Source organism: Perissodus microlepis, chromosome 7, assembly GCF_051167445.1.
Source record: "Perissodus microlepis isolate ML-2025 ecotype Zambia chromosome 7, ASM5116744v1, whole genome shotgun sequence".
NCBI classification, from domain to species: Eukaryota; Metazoa; Chordata; class Actinopteri; order Cichliformes; family Cichlidae; genus Perissodus; species Perissodus microlepis.
In genome coordinates this window covers 55,025,833-55,045,836 of record NC_140467.1, presented here as the reverse complement: position 1 = coordinate 55,045,836, position 20,004 = coordinate 55,025,833, and the positions used below count along the sequence as shown (strand labels likewise).

General features: G+C 39.3%; 1 protein-coding gene across 2 annotated transcripts; it reads left to right on the top strand.

Annotated features, from left to right (window-relative positions):
- Nucleotides 1-2,116: 2,116 nt before the first annotated feature.
- Nucleotides 2,117-20,004, top strand: ash2l (ash2 like, histone lysine methyltransferase complex subunit). Of its 2 annotated transcripts, XM_084936064.1 has the most exons (17): nt 2,117-2,213; nt 3,228-3,285; nt 3,367-3,512; nt 3,608-3,696; nt 3,801-3,895; nt 4,633-4,728; nt 5,679-5,774; nt 5,865-5,940; nt 7,781-7,798; nt 12,566-12,665; nt 14,327-14,544; nt 16,006-16,173; nt 18,245-18,438; nt 18,872-18,964; nt 19,058-19,156; nt 19,242-19,301; nt 19,387-20,004. In XM_084936064.1, the coding sequence occupies exons 1-17, from the start codon at nt 2,155-2,157 to the stop codon at nt 19,492-19,494; spliced, it is 1,773 nt and encodes a 590-aa protein (XP_084792190.1). In that variant the 5' UTR covers nt 2,117-2,154; the 3' UTR covers nt 19,495-20,004. The 2 variants fall into 2 exon arrangements, with proteins under 2 accessions (XP_084792190.1, XP_084792191.1); XM_084936065.1 differs by lacking the exon at nt 7,781-7,798.

Genomic DNA, 20,004 nt, shown 5'->3' with positions numbered 1-20,004 from the left:
AAGTCAGATTAAGAATCAGCACCAAGAAGACCAAGGTACTCCAAGTTGGCTACGCATGTGCCCGCATTCCTGTCATGATCAACCAACACCGTGCTGAAGAGGTGGAGAATTTCACATATCTTGGCAGCATCATCTCAACTGACGGGATCTCTGACAGAGATGTTGACGTCAGAGTTAGGGTCAAGATCAGACTATTGAACTCTATCGCCATTCCGACTGCACTATACACTATGAAACCTGGCGTTCAACAAAAACAGTTACTCAACGTCTGAATGTGCTCCAACAACGCAGCCTGCGGCGAATCCCGAGAATTTCCTACCGGGACAGAATAACGAACGAGGAGGTCTTACGAAGAGCAGGCACCCGCCCTTTAGCCAATGTTGTTGCAGAAAGGCGCTTCCGCTTTGCGGGCCATATTTTACGTCTACCCCCTTATCGCCCGGCCAAGATTGCCATTACATGGGTCCCACGCACTGGCAAGCGAAAGCAAGGCCGACCAAAGATCACATGGTGTAGAACGTTTATGGATGATCTGAGAACCATCAACATTGCCTGGGACAAAGCTGAAGCAGTTGCTGCTGACCGACATCGCGCCGCGTAGGAGGAACTAAGTGGTAAGTAAGGTCAGTCAGTCCAGAAAATTGCTAAAACTTCAAATGTGTCCCGAAATGCACTCGCAAAAAACATCAAGTGCTGAACAAACTTCTTCCACCCCAGGAAAGGAAGACCAAGAGTCACCTTTACTGCTGAGGATAAATTCATCCAAGTCACCAGCCTGAGAAATTGCAAGTTAACAGCACCTCAAATTAGAGCCCAGATAAATGCCACACGAGTTCCAGTAGCAGACACATCTCTACATCAGCTGTTCAGAGGAGACTGTGCAAATCAGGCCTTTATGGTCAAATACCTGCTAAGAAACCTCTACTAAAGAAAAGAAACAAGCAGAAGAGACTTGTTTGGGCCAAGAAACACAAGGAATGGACATTAGACCAGTGGAGATCTGTGCTTTGGTCTGATGAGTCCAAAATTTAAGATCTTTGGTTCCACCCACCATGTTTTTGTCCGACTGAGAAAATGAAAATGGATGGTTTCTACATGCATGGTTCCCATCGTGAATCATAGAGGAAGAGGTGTGATGAGGTGTGTGTGGATGCTTTGCTGGTGACATTGTGAAGGCACACTGAACCAGCATAGCTACCACAGCATCCTGCATTGACATGCCATCCCATCCAGTTTGCGTTTAGTTGAACCAGTTTGACCAAGAAGGAGAGTAATGCTGTGCCAGATGGCCTGGCCTCCACAATCAACTGATCTAAACCCAATCAAGATGGTTTGGGATGAGATGGACCACAGAGTAAAGGCATAAGGGCCAACAAGGGCTGAGCATCTCTGGGAACTCCTTCAAGTATCTACCTCATGAAGCTCATTGAGAGAATGCCAGGAGTGGGCAGTAATCAAGCAATCTATTTTGAAGAATCTAAAATATAAAACATGTTTTGAGTTATTTCAAACTTTTTTCTTTACTATATAATTCCATATGCATTCATTCATAGTTTTGATGCCTTCAGTGAGAATCTGCAATGTAAATACTCATGAAAGTAAAGAAAAACAATGAGGTGTGTCCAAACTTTTGACTGGTAGTAAATTTCATTTAAGACGTAAAGACTATTTTTAAACTTGTTGAATTGGATCAGATACCCACAATTAGAAAACTAAAATATTTAAACTCCTCCTAACATGGATTTTACAATTTCCATTTTAAAATTTTAAATGAAAGTTTTCCAATTAATGATTTTATTAGGCTGAGACTTGAAGTTGATTCAAATGGTTGTACTGTTATAGTGAATGTAAAAAAAAAAAAAATAGAATAATCACGATTCGACTGTTTCTAATGAATATAGAACAAAAAAACAAACAAAAGCAAAAAAAACCAACTTTAACCTAACATGATTGTTTATGCTGCCCTTTAAATGTACAGCTGGATGCAATTTGTGCTTTTGATTGAGAATAGTTTGCCTTTGTTTGTTTGTTTTTTGGTAATTTTGTGTATACAAGTTGAGTACAACTTCACAAATTTGAATTCCTGTGGCGCTGATTCACTAACCGGAAGCTGTCATCTTCTCGCGATGTTTTTTGTTGTTATTGATTCGAAACATGGCGTCCGAGGTAGAGGCGGGCATTGCTACTGCAGCCGAACCTGAGTCCGGAGAAGGGTATGTGCGGCTGATTCAACATTTTTATTGTTTGTGTAGATTGTATAGAATTTCTAGGTTATATTGCGGATTATATGTGTACATATAACCCGCATTAATTAGCATTAACGTTCTGTTTTTATCAGAAACAATGTTAGCAAACTGGCTAAACTTGCTAACTAGCGTTAGCTTTTCTTAAACTTACAGCTTAAACGCTAATGTTAGAGTTTAAGCTGGATTTATGGTCCCGCAAATGTGTCCATCCGCGTACACGTTTCCCAGCATCTGCATCTGCATCTGCAGGTCCATAATTTCCACTGTAGTACAAGCGTGTACAACACCAGAATAGAGCAGGGAGCAATACAAGAGTTTACCGGGGACCATTAAACCGTGCCAAAACCCAAATATCAAAAATTATAGTACGAGTAGCACAGAGTGTGGTTGCAGTGACACTTTTTTATTGTTTTATGCACTCGATTTCTATTCAGGTTTAACTTCGCTTTTCTCCGTCGCTAGCTAACGGACCACCAACAACAACACATGAGAGAGTGTCTCATAGACCGGTTGTAAGACATTGCACACCGCCTCCATCTGACAGCAGAGCTCACTGCGGCCATAAATTCTGCTTAAATTCCTGACCTACCGAAAAGCGTACGCAGACGGACACATAAAGCCAGTTTGAAAGAGAAAGCAGCTTTACACCAACAGACCCTACACTGCGTGGTCTGCTGACAAACACGTAAAATCTGGAAATTATAACTGAAGACCTTCTATCTTTTGACTTTATGTGGAAAATAGCAATTTTCTTTAGCAGTATGCTTTTAATTAAAAGAAAAACTAACAAAGGGAAAACAAGTGAGCATGTACTAGCTGAAATAAGATCCCTTCATGGATGGGTAAACTTTGGTTTTCCTTAAAAAAACAAAAACATTTCTATTATAAAGTTAATAGAAATGTTGTTATTGCACTTCTCTTATGGCTGCTTTTGCATGTATAATAATTGTTGGATCATCTGATTTGTCCATTGATGTTCAGGGAAACTGCATTTGGAGTTCTACCAACCATGGAGACGGAATCATCTAATGGCAAAGAGGTAATGGTACTGAGTTATATAACTGCTAAGGCTTTGTTTTGTAAATTCTTGCTTTTAATTATCTGAGTTTGATTATTTCAGGAGGCAGCTGGTGAAGGCTCAGAGGCTGCTGACGCTCTCACTGGATCAGGAGATGAGGAGAGTGGCAGGCAGCTGGGAGAGGTGGAGCTGCAATGTGCTTTGTGCATGAAGTGGTTCACCGCTGACACATTTGGCATCGGCACAGAGTAAAGCTATTATTCGGTAGCTGGTCAGTACAATATCAGCAGCTGTGTAACGGTCCTGACAGCTTTCATGCTCCAGTCTTTCTCCTCCTCTACAGGACCTGTCTGCCCTTTATGACCAATTATGTGTTTCACTGCAACGTGTGCCATCACAGTGGTAACACATATTTTCTCAGGAAACAAGCAAGTATGTGTGCCATGTGCTTTAACCAGCTAATAACCTTTCTGAACTTTAAGATCGTAACTTACTCTGTGTTTTGAATGACTGACAAAGCGCTTTTTGTTTCTCAGACCTGAAAGAGATGTGTCTCACAGCTCTTGCTAACCTGACATGGAGATCCAGAACACAAGACGAGCATCCAAAGACCATGTTCTCTAAAGACAAGGTGCGTGTAACTGTTTTTGGCTTTTCCAATGATATTACACTTATAGGATAGCCATTAGTCTTGTAAATAGGTGTATCAAACTGTTGCCTTCCTATTCCAGACATAGTAGATGTTCATGGAACAGTTTTAAATTCTGAGTAATGCTAATCTTTACTTAAATTACTGTTGTCGAGTTCGTTTCCTGACGCGCACTGAGTATATGAAAACTGTGGGTCAGGCAGTAGAGCAGGTCATCTACCACCTAAAAGAGCCATCTCCAGCTCCTTCAATATTCCTAAGGGTTAAAGGATAGACTATAGAACTGTATTAAAGTGGGTGTGAATGGGTGAATGAGGTTTGTGGTATACAAATTCCAGTCCAGTTAATTTCCTAAATCATAATGGGAAATGAGCACAAACATGTATAAACACACACTGGTGGATGGTCATCTCAGACGAGCCATGGGAGGTCAGACGGTAGTGTACCTTTTGTACCAGTTTTAAGCTGGGAAAAATGGGGCCAGTTGCATCAGAAGGGGAGCTGAATGTAAAATCCTTTACAAATAAATTAAGTGAATCAAACTTATTCAAGGGAGGCAGATGATTTGCTGTGGTGACAACCTATTAAAAGGGAGCAGGGGGAAGAATTCAAGCTTATGGACATTTATGTGAAAGAATTATTGTTTACCTTTTTTTTAAACTTGTTGAAGCCCTAATAAATTGTAGGATTAATTAATTTTCAATTTTCTTTTGTTACAGGATATCATCCCATTTATTGACAAGTACTGGGAGTGCATGACAACTCGACAGAGACCCGGGAAGCTCACCTGGCCAAACAATATAGTGAAGACGATGGTACAGTCACTGCTACAGTCCATTACACAGAAAATATAGGCAGTTATGCTTTAAATTCTCTTTTTTTTATTAAAAAACAAAACAAAAGACAAACATGTCCATGTGAAGACAGCACAGTTAGGAAAAGAATCAGAATACTTTAATAATCCGTAAGGGAGTGATGTGGGTTACAGTTGCTCCAAGACAATAACAGTAACAGACTAAATTAATTAAATAGTACAATATATTACAAAGTTTACAAATGTAAGAAATATCACTTAAATATACAAATAGCTCAATTTAAATATCAAGAATATTACAGAGGTGAAATATATATGATTGACATTTACCTTTAACCTGTTAAACTTTGTCATTTGTTATTTTTCTGTAGAGCATGTGCAAAAGGGTGTAAGTGTTGCAGTGTGCACTGTACATTAGATGGAGGAGTTGTACAGAGAGAGAGCCACATGGAAGGAATGATTTTCTGTGTCATTCAGTGGTGCATTTTGATAATCTCACTGTTTTACTGAACATGCTCCTGTGACTGGCCAGCCTCTCTGGCACCAACCTAAGGAAGTCCAGCTCCATCCCCACAACATTAATGGCCTTGTGGATGACCTTATTGAGTCTGTTGGCATCTGCGACCCTCAACCTGCTGCCCCAGCATGCAACGTCATAGAGGATGGCACTGGTCACAACAGACTCGAAAAAGTCCTGAGCATTGTCCAACAGATGTTGAAAGACCTCAGCCGCCTCAGAAAATAGTGTAGAGTGCAGTGATGTATTTAACCCAGTCCAGTTTATTATCAATGTGTACTCTGAGGTATTTATAGAAATGTTGTTTAACCATTCTTATAACTATCCACCCTGCTGCACTGCTATATCATGACCAGGTATCCTTATATAAATAAATATGTAATGATTATTGAAATGTTGTAGTATTAGTATTGAGTAGAACTTTTATTTTCCAGTGCAAAGAGCGCGATGTTTTCCTGGTGAAGGAACACCCTGATCCAGGCAGTAAAGACCCTGAAGAGGAGTACCCTAAATTTGGCCTTTTGGACCAGGTATTTTATTCTGTTATTTGTTGCACACTGGAGGGGCATTTGTTGCATTTAAAAAAAATACAGTGTGTAAAATATGTATTTCTTGTGTAGGACCTGGGAAACATTGGACCCTCATATGACACACAGAAACAGACTACTGGTACTCCCATGGCTGGTGGACTCAATGGTAAGCGTGCAAAACAATATTCCAAACTGTAATAATGATAAGCACAGATTACAGTTCTGTTATATAACATTGTGTGTTAAAGAAAAAGAGGGAAAAATATTTGCAGGTGGTTTCACACCCACAGTTTGATTCGTTTTTTGTTCACTTGACATTAAACAGACATTTTGGATAGATTTAACAGCTGTCATCCTGCATGCAGCAACAACTCTCACAGTTGCACATGTAAAGATAACATTTCGGAGATGTCACAGCATATGATGGTGCACTTTATCGAATTTGACATGTTTATCATCCTTAACAAGAAACTTATTGCAGGCATTATAATCTGGCTCAGCCAGCATGTAATGTTTATAACTCTGTAGCAATCAGAATTATTGTCTGAAGGCCATGAGAAATGGCCAACAGATTTCCTTTTCCAAGTGGATCATTACGGCTGAAGAGGTTCAGTGTTTTTAGTGCGTATGCCCAACAGGGTTGGATGTATATTTATATCCATATACAAGTCACACTCAAGAGAAAAGAACATAATCAGGAATAAATAATTTCATTTCAAGGGCACAAACATTCATTGTTAGTTGCACAAATAAATTCTTCACGTGTAAATTAAACAGGCTGCAAGTGTAGAACTCTGCAGCCAAACACACAAAGATGCTATCACACATGTGAGAATATCTTTTTGCGAACTCTGCAGAGAATTCATGCTTTTGCAGCTCAATTCTCTCGCGAATCAGAAGGAAAAGATATGATCACACAGGTGGTCCATTAATGTTGTGAAGGAGGTCATGCTGAACATTGAAGTGTCAGAGGAGGATGTTAGGGATGGGGTGAGATGGAGGCAGGTGATTTGCTATGGCAACCTCTCAAGGGAGCAGCTGAAAGAGAAGATATATTCATTAAATTGTTAAGAGGTCACTGTTATACTAACTGGACAAAATGTGCAGAAGCATGTAATAGCAACTTTTCTTTTGCTAAAAAATTAAAGCTTTTGCTCAGTTATTCCACTGTTTGTGGATTCATTTATTGGTTAGGTGTAATGTTTTCAGGTTTGGGGCTAGAGATTTTTTTTTGAGCAAGTTAACCACCTTATCTTGATTGACTGTCATCCCTCTTGGTCACAGCAGTGACAAAAAAAAGCCTAGCTGACTTCTTGCTTTCCTGTGCTCTCTCTCTCCCTCAGATTTTCATTGGTCATACAAGCACTGAGGTCTCAGTGAAGGAGAGTGATGTACAGTGTGTTAGAGCAAGCTTGTGTTGATTAAAACTTTCTCTGCTGCAGTCACTCTAACATAAAAATGTATTTTGATTGGGCTTTTTTTCACCATAGAACTGGATAAAATTTCCTTGGATACATGCCAAGGCCCTCCTTTTCAGGCAGAGTTGGTTAGGTTTCATTTGCACCAGAGTTTGACAGCTTTCACAAACTGCTGGCATCTATCATAGTAAACCCTTGATTACAATTTCCATGTCCTCCAGGGTTTGCTAGGGTCCAAGTGATATAAATTTTGCCATCAGATGGTGAGTGTGAGGGCAGGGCAGACCTTGATGTGCCTGCCTATTGTTTTTTGTTTGTCTTTTCCCCCCTTTTGCTACCTGACTTGTCCACAGAGAAGTGAACATCAATCTGAGTGTAACAGGAATGACTACTTGGCCATTGTGTCTCTACCTTTCCATGTCCATGTCCACAACAGAGTATAATCAAGGCGTAAGAGTGTGACTAAACTGAACCAAATGGGTTGGGTGTGAAATCAGCCTTACATGAATAATGAGCTGTAAACTCCCCAAACTCAATCAAATGGTGTGATATGTGATTCCCATAGTGATTCTGTGCATTATGTTCCAGGTGGATCTTCTTTCTCAGGTGAATATGTGGTGTGTTGGCATCTGGAGTAATTAGTGTGGGGTTTGTGTGTGTGTGTCATAACTTCTCTGGATAGAAGTTGGCCCAAATGTTCCAATCAGACTTTCCTGTGTAGCACAAACCAACCCAAACTGATCCCCAAAAAGCATCTTGAGGGCAACTTCATCCACATCCAGTTGTAACCTCCCTGTTTGCTCTCTGCATCTGTTTGGTCTCCCACCCACCTTCTAAAAAGCTTTTACCCTCATTTGTGAATTTTCCTTGTCTCTGGCTTGCTGCTAATGAGCTCTGAAATCCTTCAAAATCTCCCGACTGTAATGGCACTCTGCCCTTCCAAAGTGCAATGGCTGCAAGAATAGATTTTCATTTTTGATTTGCTATTGGCTTTTACCCAATGCTTATTAGCCTCATCCTCTTCAATTGCCTCCATCTCCATCAAGTTTTGTGTCACAGGTCTGGAGCCATAAAATTACTTTAAAAAGATAAGCTCGACAGCAAAGGAAAAAAAAATCCCAAAATAACAGGTTTTAGACATTTCTAGAAACAAACTATACAAAAATATCCTACAGTAGTGTGAAAAATAAATTATTTTCTTGCATTTTATTTACCAAACAATTGTGTTCAATAAATAAAATGGAAAATGTGAAAATAATGTCTAGATTAGAATCTTTAATGTTTATAGTTTGTGATGATCAAATATTTTAACATCAAAATGAATTGTAAAAATTAGTTGTTGTTGGCATTAAGCTGTACTTGCAATGGGATGTTTATAATATGCATTTATTACTTCAGCTCACACCTACATTCAGTGGTTAAACCTGCAGTTAACAAATAGCCTTTTTCCATTAGTACCTACTTGGGTTGGCTTGACATGGCTCGACTCGGTTTGTAGGGTTTCCAATAGGTGTATTAAATGGTACCAGGTATTTTCTTTAGTACCACCTCTGCTGGGGTTCCAAGCAATCTGAGGCAAAAATCTGACGTCAGCATACTACGTGCCAATGATGAGAGTGTCTCTCCTTCGTGAAAATCAACACCAATTTTGAAACCCGGCAATGAGGGGGCAAAAAAAATAAGAACACTGTGTTCCCAGAATCTGACAAAAAGCCATACACTGAGCAGCAGGTATACCGTCGACTCAGCGTCCTCCTTTGTTGTGGGGTTTGTGTTGCATGCAAATGAGTCACGGGACCTTCGACTATGTTGCTATAATGACCCCATGTACATTTGGTGGTATTCAATTGTAATGGAAAATGACCAAAACTGCAGATATATGATTAGGTACTAGTGGAAAAGACCTATAATTTAGTTAAAAGTAAAGTCAGGTAAAGTAAAAGATGTCCAGATGTATATTGAACAACTGAGTAGCACGTTAGAATTGGAGACAAAAATTTGACTTAAAAATTAGAAAAATAAGAACTGAGTTATGTGCAGCTACTGAGAAGCCATCACTTGGATCACTAAACTTATTGGTAAGTGGGCATGTTTGGTTAGTTCTTGTTTACCTTAGAGCACTTAATTTTGACTTTCTATTTGTGTTTGGAGGAATGAGTTGAATCAAATGAGTAGGTCTTGTTCCATTTAATTTACATTTTGCCAGACAGATGTGGCAAGGTCACATCAAAGAGGCATTAGAGGCTCATAGTATTTGGAAAATGCCACATAACTCATGGACTAATTCCTGCCTTTTTGTGTCTGCTGTCCTTCCTGTGTACTCCAGATGCTGAATAAGCTGCTTTCTCCATTTGTGTGTGTATGCTTAGTGGTGGTTTTGGCAATATTATTATAAAAAAAAAAAAAGAAACAATAGTTGTATATCAAATAGTAATATTGAGCAGCAAACATTTGTCTTTAAAGTCATTTACACATATTTATTGCAACTTGTTTTCAATGGCTGTCTGTCCACAAATTCACTGCTGCTTTATCTGTACTCTGGCCTTTGGGTTCAGTTACACCAACAGCACTTGAGCTAAGTCAGTCATAACTTACTGTAACTTCTTGTGTAGCCCCGGTTCTCAAAGCAGCACATGTTAGATGTTTCACTTGGAGATGCACATTGCTGGGTATTCTTCAGAAGCATTATACCAGTCCTGATCTGCTGATGATCACAACAACTGTTGGGCTGAACCACTCACCCTTATATAGCTTGCTCTATTGCACAGTCTGGACAAAAGTGAGGAGGGAGGACCAGCATGTTGTGGCACAGATGCCCCTTAAACAGGGCTCAGGATGCTGCTAGACAACAAGTAAAGTGAGCTTGCAGACCAACTGGCACCTGCAGCCCCTGACTCGTATAAACACTGATAAGCCAACCCAGTAAATGAAAAGCTGAAGAACTTTGCCGAAAACTCTTTTTCCTGCACAAAAAAAAGCATTCGAAATGCAAACAGGGCACATATTATTCTTTAGACGAAACCAAAGGAGACATGGAGAGATAAAAGGCACATATGAACCAATCACGTTAGGAAATGAATGCTCTCCCCTTGCAGAGGCCCAAATCACTGCTAAGTCTCCAGAGGCCATCTGGGGGCCCCTTTAAAATGTTTTCATTTTAAAGGGGCCCCCAGAAAAGGACATGCAGGATGGTTGGCCAGCTGTTTTATCCCCAAACCCTACATGACAAATAGTAATAGCAGCCCAGTAAACTTTAAATGTGCTTGTCAATCAGGTCTTAAAAGAATGACAAAAAACTACTCAAACCAGACATGGAAAGGGAATGTGACACCAATCCTCATTCTCTGTTTACAATTTTAAAGAGATCTGGTGGATCCCCAAGCATTTTAAATGGTGTTAAACCCTGTGGAAGGCCATCGGCTTTTGCACTTTTCAGCTTGTGCAACCAGTGTGAACGCAGTTCCCCCTAACATTTGAACATTTACTGATTACCCTTCCTGTAAACTGCCCAGCTGGACAAGCTTGATTCCACAGTGACTGCTCTCTGAGACTGCACGGTGCCCACTGGGACTCCTTGCGTCAGAAAAGCTGGATGTCACCAATGGCATAATGCTATTGTGCATTCTACTGTTACAATTACTCTTTTCTGCTGTGCACTGGGTTAGGTCTGAGATATGACACCCAGCGCTTAAAACTCCCTCCTCTATACCCAGCTGAATCAGACTACTAGGGTACCTGATGCTATAAGCCCCAGTAACAAATGCATAATCTGAAGGTACCCATTTGTGCAGGTGGTAAAGAATGAGGCACGCTCTGAATGCCTTCACTTTAGTAAAGGAAATTGAGTGTCTTTTAAACTGTCTACTTCCCATTACCCCAAACCTGTTGCCAAAGATGGCTGCCCCTGCCTGAGCCTGGTTCCTCCGAAGGGTTTTTCCTCTTAAAAAGAAGTTTCTCCTTCTCACTGACACCAAGTGCTTGCTCAAAGGGGTTAATTCGATTCTTGGGGTTTTCTCTTTATTGTTGTAGGGTCTTTACCTTACAATATAAGGTGAGGCAGTTGTTGTTATGATTTGGTCATATATAAATGGAATAGAATTTAATTGAGTTCACGGATAACCCAGAAAAGTTATGTTGTTGACAACTTTTTCTGTGTTTATAGAAATGCTCAGGTAGGTCAGATGTATCGTGACAGCAGTGACGCAGCCTTCTGCTCTGGACATGTGAGAAGGAGCCAGTCATCTAAAAGTATAGCTAAAAAACTTGCCTACTGCCTCAGGACACTCTTGTTGCTGCTTCAGTGCAGTGTACAAAAACAATGGAACTAACGGATTGGCCAAATGGCAGCACTGTGTACTTGTAACAGGCGCCTCAGATACCTGCTGTCAGGGGAATAGATGAGATGTAAAATTATGTGTCCTATAGGCCAACAGATGTAAACCAGTTTCCCTGGTGCATTAGACATCTCAGAGATACATGAGTGACCATCCCAAATTTGTATGTTGTGAGTAAACCGTTCAGACCCTGCAGAACAGGGCAAATGCTGCCCTATGTTCACCAAATGTTTATAATCACCTTGATCTTTTCCCACACATGCCTTCTGTGAGACTGATACCTCTTCCAGCAGCTGGGAATAACTGGTTTTCTGGTATTCTCTGTTACCACAGCAAGCCAAGTAATATTCAACCTGTAATGTAGCACATTTGCAGACGTTCTGCATATCCGTCCTAGCAGTGGGGGAGTTTAGTGCGCTGTCCTCTTTACCTCAAGGGGGAATGAAAATTTCATGTGTCATCCTCCCAGTTGGATATGAGGAGCTGTGAGGTGTTCTCATAGTGATCCTCATAATCTCCAATACCTCATTCAGTGGTGCCACTGTGGCAAGGTCCATTTGTGGTTAAACTTCCACAACTCCTTGTCATCACTGTCAGTCAACATGTCAGCCAACATGTCAGCCCAGAGTCGACTGTTCCCTCAGGATTGCAGGAGGGCACTGTCATTTCTGCAGATTTCTGCACCAAACTAGTGGAAGAAAAGACCAACCTAGTAGTTAAGGTCAGGTTCAGTAAATACCAGTTGGTGTAATCAGACCTGAAGACTAGTGCCTGCAGTACTGCAAGTCTTTATATGTCCACTACACCTAGGTAGAGCTAAGCTAATGGAAAGCTAATTTAAGACGCCGGCCCTGCAATAAATCCTCCTTTCATGAATATTGGTTGAGATTGATGACAGGGGAGAAAAGCTGACATAAGGAAAATTTCTTGCAGGACTGCGTGAGAAATTGGCATCTAAGTGTATATTGCCTTTGCTACTGTCTGGCTGTTTGTGTGCCTGTGTGGGTTCATTTGAATAATCTATCTTGTGTTCTTGAAGGTGCTTTGGCCCCTGGCCCAGGAAAAGGAAGAGGTGCCAAACGTAAACAACAGCAGCAACAAGAGGGGACGGCTGCAGGAGCAGCTAAGAGAACTAGGAGGTGCTAACTGTCCTGTATTATCATATTGCACTGTTGTATGTTCTGTCTGTTATGTATCATGTATAACAACTGGGAGGCTTGTGTTTATTATATACTCAGTTATCACTATAAGATCAGCAAAGTTTATTTAAATGTGATGAATCAACTAATGTCAAATACATATTGCATAGCTAAGTTATAGCTATCTGGCTATATGCCTGCATGATGGCTATATGCCTGCATGGTGGCCATTACTGTTGAAAACAAATATAAGATATGCATCTTTGCTTACATTATATGATTTGGTGATGGCTAAAATGCATTTAGTTGGTGAGGTAGTTTGGCAAATTGGCACTTAGCATTTCCATTCTGGTTGAAGAATTCCTCAAAGTGACAGGCATAATGTCCAGGGGAAATACTTTGGGACAAAGTCAACATAGGCTTTTTTTCTTCTTTTTTCCCCCTGATACAATAGGTGAGCATTAATCAACCAGCTTAGTTTATGTTTGCAGTTAAAGGCAACCAAGGGAGTTTGATTTCTGAGTCTATTTAAGTTTTAAGGTTTAGGTAAGTCTATTCGGATACTGGGCCTCATTTATTAAAATTTCCGAGGAAATGTTCTTACCGTGTGCAAAAAACTGGATTCCACACAAAATTACTGTTGAAATGATTAACTGCACATACTTGGTGCAGTTAATCATACATCTATTTTGTTCTCACCACATGCATATCATAGTAAATCAGAATCATTCAGAACCAACAGCCTTGTGCACTCTCCATACAATTTGCATGTTGCCCTGCCTCCATTTCACAATATAAGTACATACTTTTGAGTGATGTTGTTGTAAGAGAAGCCTGTACCTCTAAGGCAAAATATAAGCAAAAAAATCTGTCCCAGAAAATTTAATGGTAGTTTTGCAGGTCCACGTAGACAGCCGGAAGAAACCGCTTTCCAAATTGTAAGTGACAGTCATTTAAAAATAATAATAATAAAAAGCAACACTTGGGCTGAAAACAGTACATGAGTGATTACGGACTTTGTGATGGAGTGCAATATCATCACCCCGACTGCAGGGAATATACTTTCTTCTCACATGTTCATCACTCTTACTCTTGTCTGGATTATTACCTAGTCAGCAGCTCACTGTTGAGACACTGTTTCAGACACTTAGATACACCCAATAGCTGTCAGCGATCATGCTCCTGTGTCTTTAATACTAGTAATTAAGAAGGTCATTCCGCCAAGTAAAAACTGGAGATTTAATAAATCATTGCTTAAAGATGAAAGAGAAAGAAGAAAAGAGAAAACAAACATATTCAAGAATTAGAGGAAACCAATAAATCCTTTTCATTTCATTCATTTGGTTGATTCTCAATATGATAAACTTCTCAGATTAGCTGGCAGGAGGTCTTATCATCTTTTTGAACAGGAGGATCTGCCAGAGGTGGAGGGGCTGGATGGCCCTGGATCCCCTGTCCTTGTTGGATTTTGGGGAATTTATTTAAAAAAACATAGCTTGTGGGCATTATAGTTATGGATATATAACAAAATTTATATAGTTATATAGATGTCATAGTTATCCCTATGCATTTTTCTAATGCAAATCTGTTTTGTTCCTCATGCAACTTTAACACGTGCATGCTACCATTAAATTACAACTGGTCATTCTATCTCTTTGCAGCGACCCTCTGTTCTCTGCTCAGCGGCTGCCTCCTCATGGTTACCCACTGGAGCACCCATTTAACAAAGATGGCTACCGTTATGTCCTAGCAGAACCAGACCCGCATGCTCCAGACCCAGAAAAGCTCGAGTTGGACTGTTGGGCAGGCAAACCCATACCTGGTGATCTGTACAGAGCCTGTCTGTATGAGAGAGTGCTGCTGGCCTTACATGACAGAGGTATGGGTTTCAAGGATGTTCTGTTTTCTTCGTATTAACAATACTGTGCACAAGGCTTGAGCCACCCTTGAGTTCATTGTATTTTGTTAAGTATTTTGTTTCTAAACTCAGACTAATGGTATCAAAGCTTGAACTTGAGATGATTATTCATGCTTTTATTTCTTCTCGTTTAGACTATTGTAATGGCCTTTTTACTTGTTTTAACAAATCAGCCTTAAATCGTCTTCAGACTGTGCAGAATGCTGCAGCACGTCTCTTAACAGGCACCAAGAGAAGATCGCATATCACTCCAGTCTTGGCCTCCCTTCACTGGTTGCCTGTAAATTTTAGGTTTCATTTTAAAATTTTAGTTCTAACCTTTAGGGCCCTACATGGTCAGGCTCCTCAATATTTATCTGACCTGCTGAAACCACATACATCTTCTCGGGCTTTAAGGTCATTAGATCAGAGACTGCTGGTGGTACCGCGCACTCGTTTTAAAACTCGTGGTGATCGGGCCTTTCAGACTGTGGCACCACGGTTGTGGAATTCTCTCCCACTGTCTCTTCGCTGCACGGACTCCATTGATTCTTTTAAGAAACAGCTGAAGACATTTTTATTTAGAAAAGCATTTGATTAATTTCTTCTTATGCTGTTTTTATAGTTTTATTGTTTTACATTGTTTTATTTACTGTTATATTGTTTTTATATTCCCATTTCCTGTGTTGTAAAGCACTTTGTGATTTTTTTATCTGTGAAAAGCGCTATATAAATAAATTTTACTTTTTTTTACTTGTTTGAGGCAGTTTATTGAAACATGGACAACGAAAATGTAAATTCATTATATGAGGCAGAGTGTAGAATGTCAAGAAGTTTGAAAGTCGATATTTGGTATGATATCTTTTTTCTTCAAAACAGCCTGAACTCTCTTTGGCAGCTTTTTTGTTATTCATTTTCGCAGTCCTCTGGAGTAGTTTATCAGGCATCTGATGCAAAGTTGTTACCTACAGTGAAATTGGACCCCTTCCAACCAAACATACTGTTGAAACCACAAACATTATATTGGAAAGACAATGTGATGTTTGTGCTAAAAGTATAAGGATCACAATGTCTTTAGGGACAAAAAGTACCTAAAGATATAACTGAAAGTTGGTCCTTTGCTAAGTTTTCTGTTATGCTTAGGCACAACACTGAATCATCCCTCAACTTAGAAACTAATGAATGTTTGAATCATTCATAGGTGAGTTGCTTAACAAATTTTCCTCTGAAAATTTTCTGGTACAAAGACTGAAACTGAATCCAAAAGTAGTTAATATCTTGATGTTCAGAAAGTACAACTGTTGCTCAAAACCACTTTTAAAAAACAAATTACAAAAAAGTCTGGTTCCTTGAACACAAAATGGAGTGAGATTATAGGTGACTCAAGACTTTTCATGGCACTTTACTTTATGCTGTGTATGAATAAGTATGTTTATGTTGCAGCGCCTCAGTTGAAGATCTCTGATGACCGCCTGACAGTGACTGGGGAGAAGGGTTACTCAATGGTCCGAGCTTCCCATGGCGTCCGGAAAGGCGCCTGGTACTTTGAGGTGTCTGTTGATGACATGCCTCCAGAGACCGCAGCCAGACTTGGCTGGTCTCAACCACTTGGTCAGTAGTGCTTTGTACTCATACAAATATGATTACATTTACATCTACAATATAGTTTGTGTACAGAGTAGAAAGACATATACAATGTCATTAAAATGATATATAATTATAAAGTCTCATCAATTGACTGTAGATCAGATTAATAAGAGTTTACAAGGTTATCATAGTTCAGTAAAGCTAAACTAAAAATACAAACTTGGGTGTGGAAAGATATTTTTGTTAACTTGTATAAGAATAAAAACTAATTTAGAGAAAATTATATAGTGTATCTGAAAAATTAACTAAAAAGGAATGTATATTTTGTGCATTGAGGCAGGAATGTCATCACTGTGGGTCAATATCATTTAAGTGTATTGTGATAACTGGAGCCTTCATTCTGATTTAAAAACTAAAACTATAGAAACAATTATTTTTAGTTTAAAAAAAAATAACAATAGGAAATCTGTTACAAAAACTAACAAATTGAAAATTGAAAATAAAATTTTAATACAGAATAAAAAATGAAATGATGGAGAGAAAAAATAATGGCTTATATTAGACCTTTAGATTTCCTTTAGTGATGACATTTTGTCACAGTAGTAATCTTGCTCAAAAGGACCACAGATTCAGTTTTGGGTCGGTCAGGTGTGTGCTCGGCTGAAGAGCAAGTGTGACACTCCGTTCATTAGACTTATAACTGAACTGCCACGTCAGGCTCAGGCTGTTTAAAGTGAGGCTAGGGTGAGGTCTGATGATGGTTTGCAGGGTGCCTGGGTCTTCTGTACTCTTGAGGACCCACGGGGGGCTCAGATCTCCTGGATCTCTGGCTTCTCACTCTTATCATGATTGTTATGTAATAAATATATTAATGTGAATAGTATTAATTTTTTTTATTTATTTATTTTTAAGGAAAAGAAATTGAGTAGCAGGAGAGACTTGTAGAGCTACCCTTGGCAAAGCAAATGTGTTTGGCACATCAGAATTCAGTTTGCCTTTGTGCTCTCAAAGCTGTGCTCCTGAGATAGTAATTATATTGGGGCTACCTGCTGTTACTGCCGATCTACTGAGCAATTTTCAGTTTTTGGACAATAAAGATTACTTGTATATACATTAACATGTTCAAAATGCACAACATGTACATTTAATGTTGGCTTTGGCTCAGGAGGTAGAGTAGGTCACAAGACTGGCAGGGATATTAAGATACTAACCCCAAATTGCTCTCCGTTGTTTCCGTCGGTGTGTGACTGTTGGATAGAAAGCACTTAAGCATAGAAAAAAAGTGGTCAGTAGATCATTAGTGGTCTGCTGACCACTTTGAGTGGTCAGTAGAAAATCACTATATAAGAACCAGTCCATTTAAAATCTACAATGTGAGAAATGGCAACCCGTTCATAGTGTATACTACAGCAGGGCGATATGACCAAAAATATTTATCACGATATACATTTGAAAATGTGCGATAACAATATAACTGACAATATAATTGACACTAGACAAAATACTTTACAACTCCACAACTTTATTAGTGCAAAAAAAAAAACCCATCAATGTATTTTCACTTAAACAAGCAGCTGTTGTTTTTTTATGTGCATTAAAGTTATATAAAAATTTAACAGTGCAAATGCTAATTCCTTGTTGACAGTTTAACCAGAAGGCATTTCCAGTGGAAATTGGGCAACATATCCTCAGCATAACCATGTATAATATCCACAAAACTTAAAAAGAGGTTATACACACAATACGGTAATATTATGTCGAAGCACAGTACGTATCACTCCACGAGCCTCCTGCCTACGATAGCCGTAATGCTCCAACAATCCATCAAGCGGTGCGGGTTCGTAGGTATATACATCAGAACAGGTCCTCTTTTTCCTTTCAGCTTTAAGGTTTGTCTGTCCTTACTCATGTTTCAGTTAATATATATTCCCTTCAATTTAAATAATAAATTGTGTTGTCACTCTTTACCAGAGTAATAGTGGATATCATTTTTTGGCATAATCTGGCAGCCCTAATATAGAGTTAGATACTCGGCTGCTTTGACAAAATGTTAATACCACAATATGTAACATGTTGGATCTTATTTATAACTTAGGTAACCTGCAGGCGCCTCTGGGTTATGACAAGTTCAGCTACTCTTGGCGCAGTAAGAAAGGGACGCGGTTTCACCAGTCAATAGGAAAACATTATTCCTCAGGCTACAGTCAGGGAGACACACTGGGCTTCTTCATAGAGCTGCCTGAAGACACAGAGACAGCGAAGGCTCTGCCTGATACATACAAGGACAAGGTAACCTCAGCTACATCAGCTGCACTTCTGATTTCTTCTTGTGTTGAGCATTGCATTTCTGTCACATGCAGTTGTATCAAAATGGTCCCAAGAAGAGAGAGCTTGGCTGTGTTTCATTTGTCCAACTCCCATTTTCTTACTTGTATCTCTTCTTTATGTTACTTATACAAGAGAGATATAAATGCCAATCAGATTTATACCACTGGATACCACTGCCAGTATTTTTAAAGGAACAGCAACTGTTGGAATGATAGATGTGTTCCTCTGAACCAGAATTTGTGTTGTAGAAATAACACAAATTAACAGTATTATTACTAGGCTGGAATAAATAAATAAAGAAAAATTAAATAATATAAATATATATTATTTTTCCTCATTATGTTTTCATGTCTTTTTTGGACTAGTTGCATCTAAAACCAGTTTCTCTTTTCAGGCACTAATTAAATTTAAGAGTTACCTGTACTTTGAGGAGAAGGACTATGTGGACAAAGCAGAGAAAAGCCTCAAGCCAATGAGTCCCAGCAGGGTTAGAACATTTTTTCAAAATTAATTCCAGTGGAGAAAACCTACTGTCATTTTCCACTACCTACCTCTTATTGGCCCGGCTCTTGTTTTTCAGATGATTTTCTACAAAAATGGAGTGAACCAAGGTGTTGCCTTTGAAAACCTGTTTGAGGGCATCTACTTCCCTGCCATCTCACTATACAAGAGCTGCACAGTGAGTACACATGCACATTTGATGATTTATTTGATTTTAAGGTTGGAAGGTTGTTTTTTTTTTAAGTATACCCTTACCTCTTCAGGTTTCTGTCAATTTTGGACCCCACTTCAAATACCCTCCAAAGGATGTTAAGTACCAGCCGGTGAGAGCTTCATACTTTTTAAGATTCCCAACTTTCTCCAAATGATCTTGAAACTTCCTCTGAGTCATTGTTTGATTACTTTCAGATGAGTGACATGGGCTGGGGAGCTGTGATCGAACACACTCTGGCTGACATGCTGTACCATGTGGAGACGGAGGTGGATGGACGACGTAGTCCTCCATGGGAGGGATGAAAACATTGAACTGACTATTCACACACCCCGGAGTCAAAAACGTTGTTCAACCTTTAGATAGCCAAAATGAAAACACTTCATGCCTGCAGTAAACTGTAGGTCAAATAAGCAGCATTTCAGCTCTTGCAATATTAAAATATCGTCAGCAGTATGGGCTGAATGAATTCTTCCTAGACATAAAACATTTAAAATGACACCTAACTGTGGGCTGCATATCATTATTACCATAGGGAGAAGTTCCATATCAGGCTTTTCTGAATTAGTTTACTTATGGTGCTCCGGTTTCAAATGTGTATATTTTAAAGTTGTTATGCTTTAGAAAGGTTTTAGTTCAACACATTTTTGGCACCATGAAGTTGTGTGTGTTGTTGCAGCCAAACAGAGCCAATTCACCATTTCACTTATTCTCTAAATGAAAGTCTTTGTTATTGTCTCTTTTGGGTGAATTTTATTTGTTTGTTTTTTTTACACTGGGTTAAATTTAATTAAAAAATTCCACATCCAAGTTGA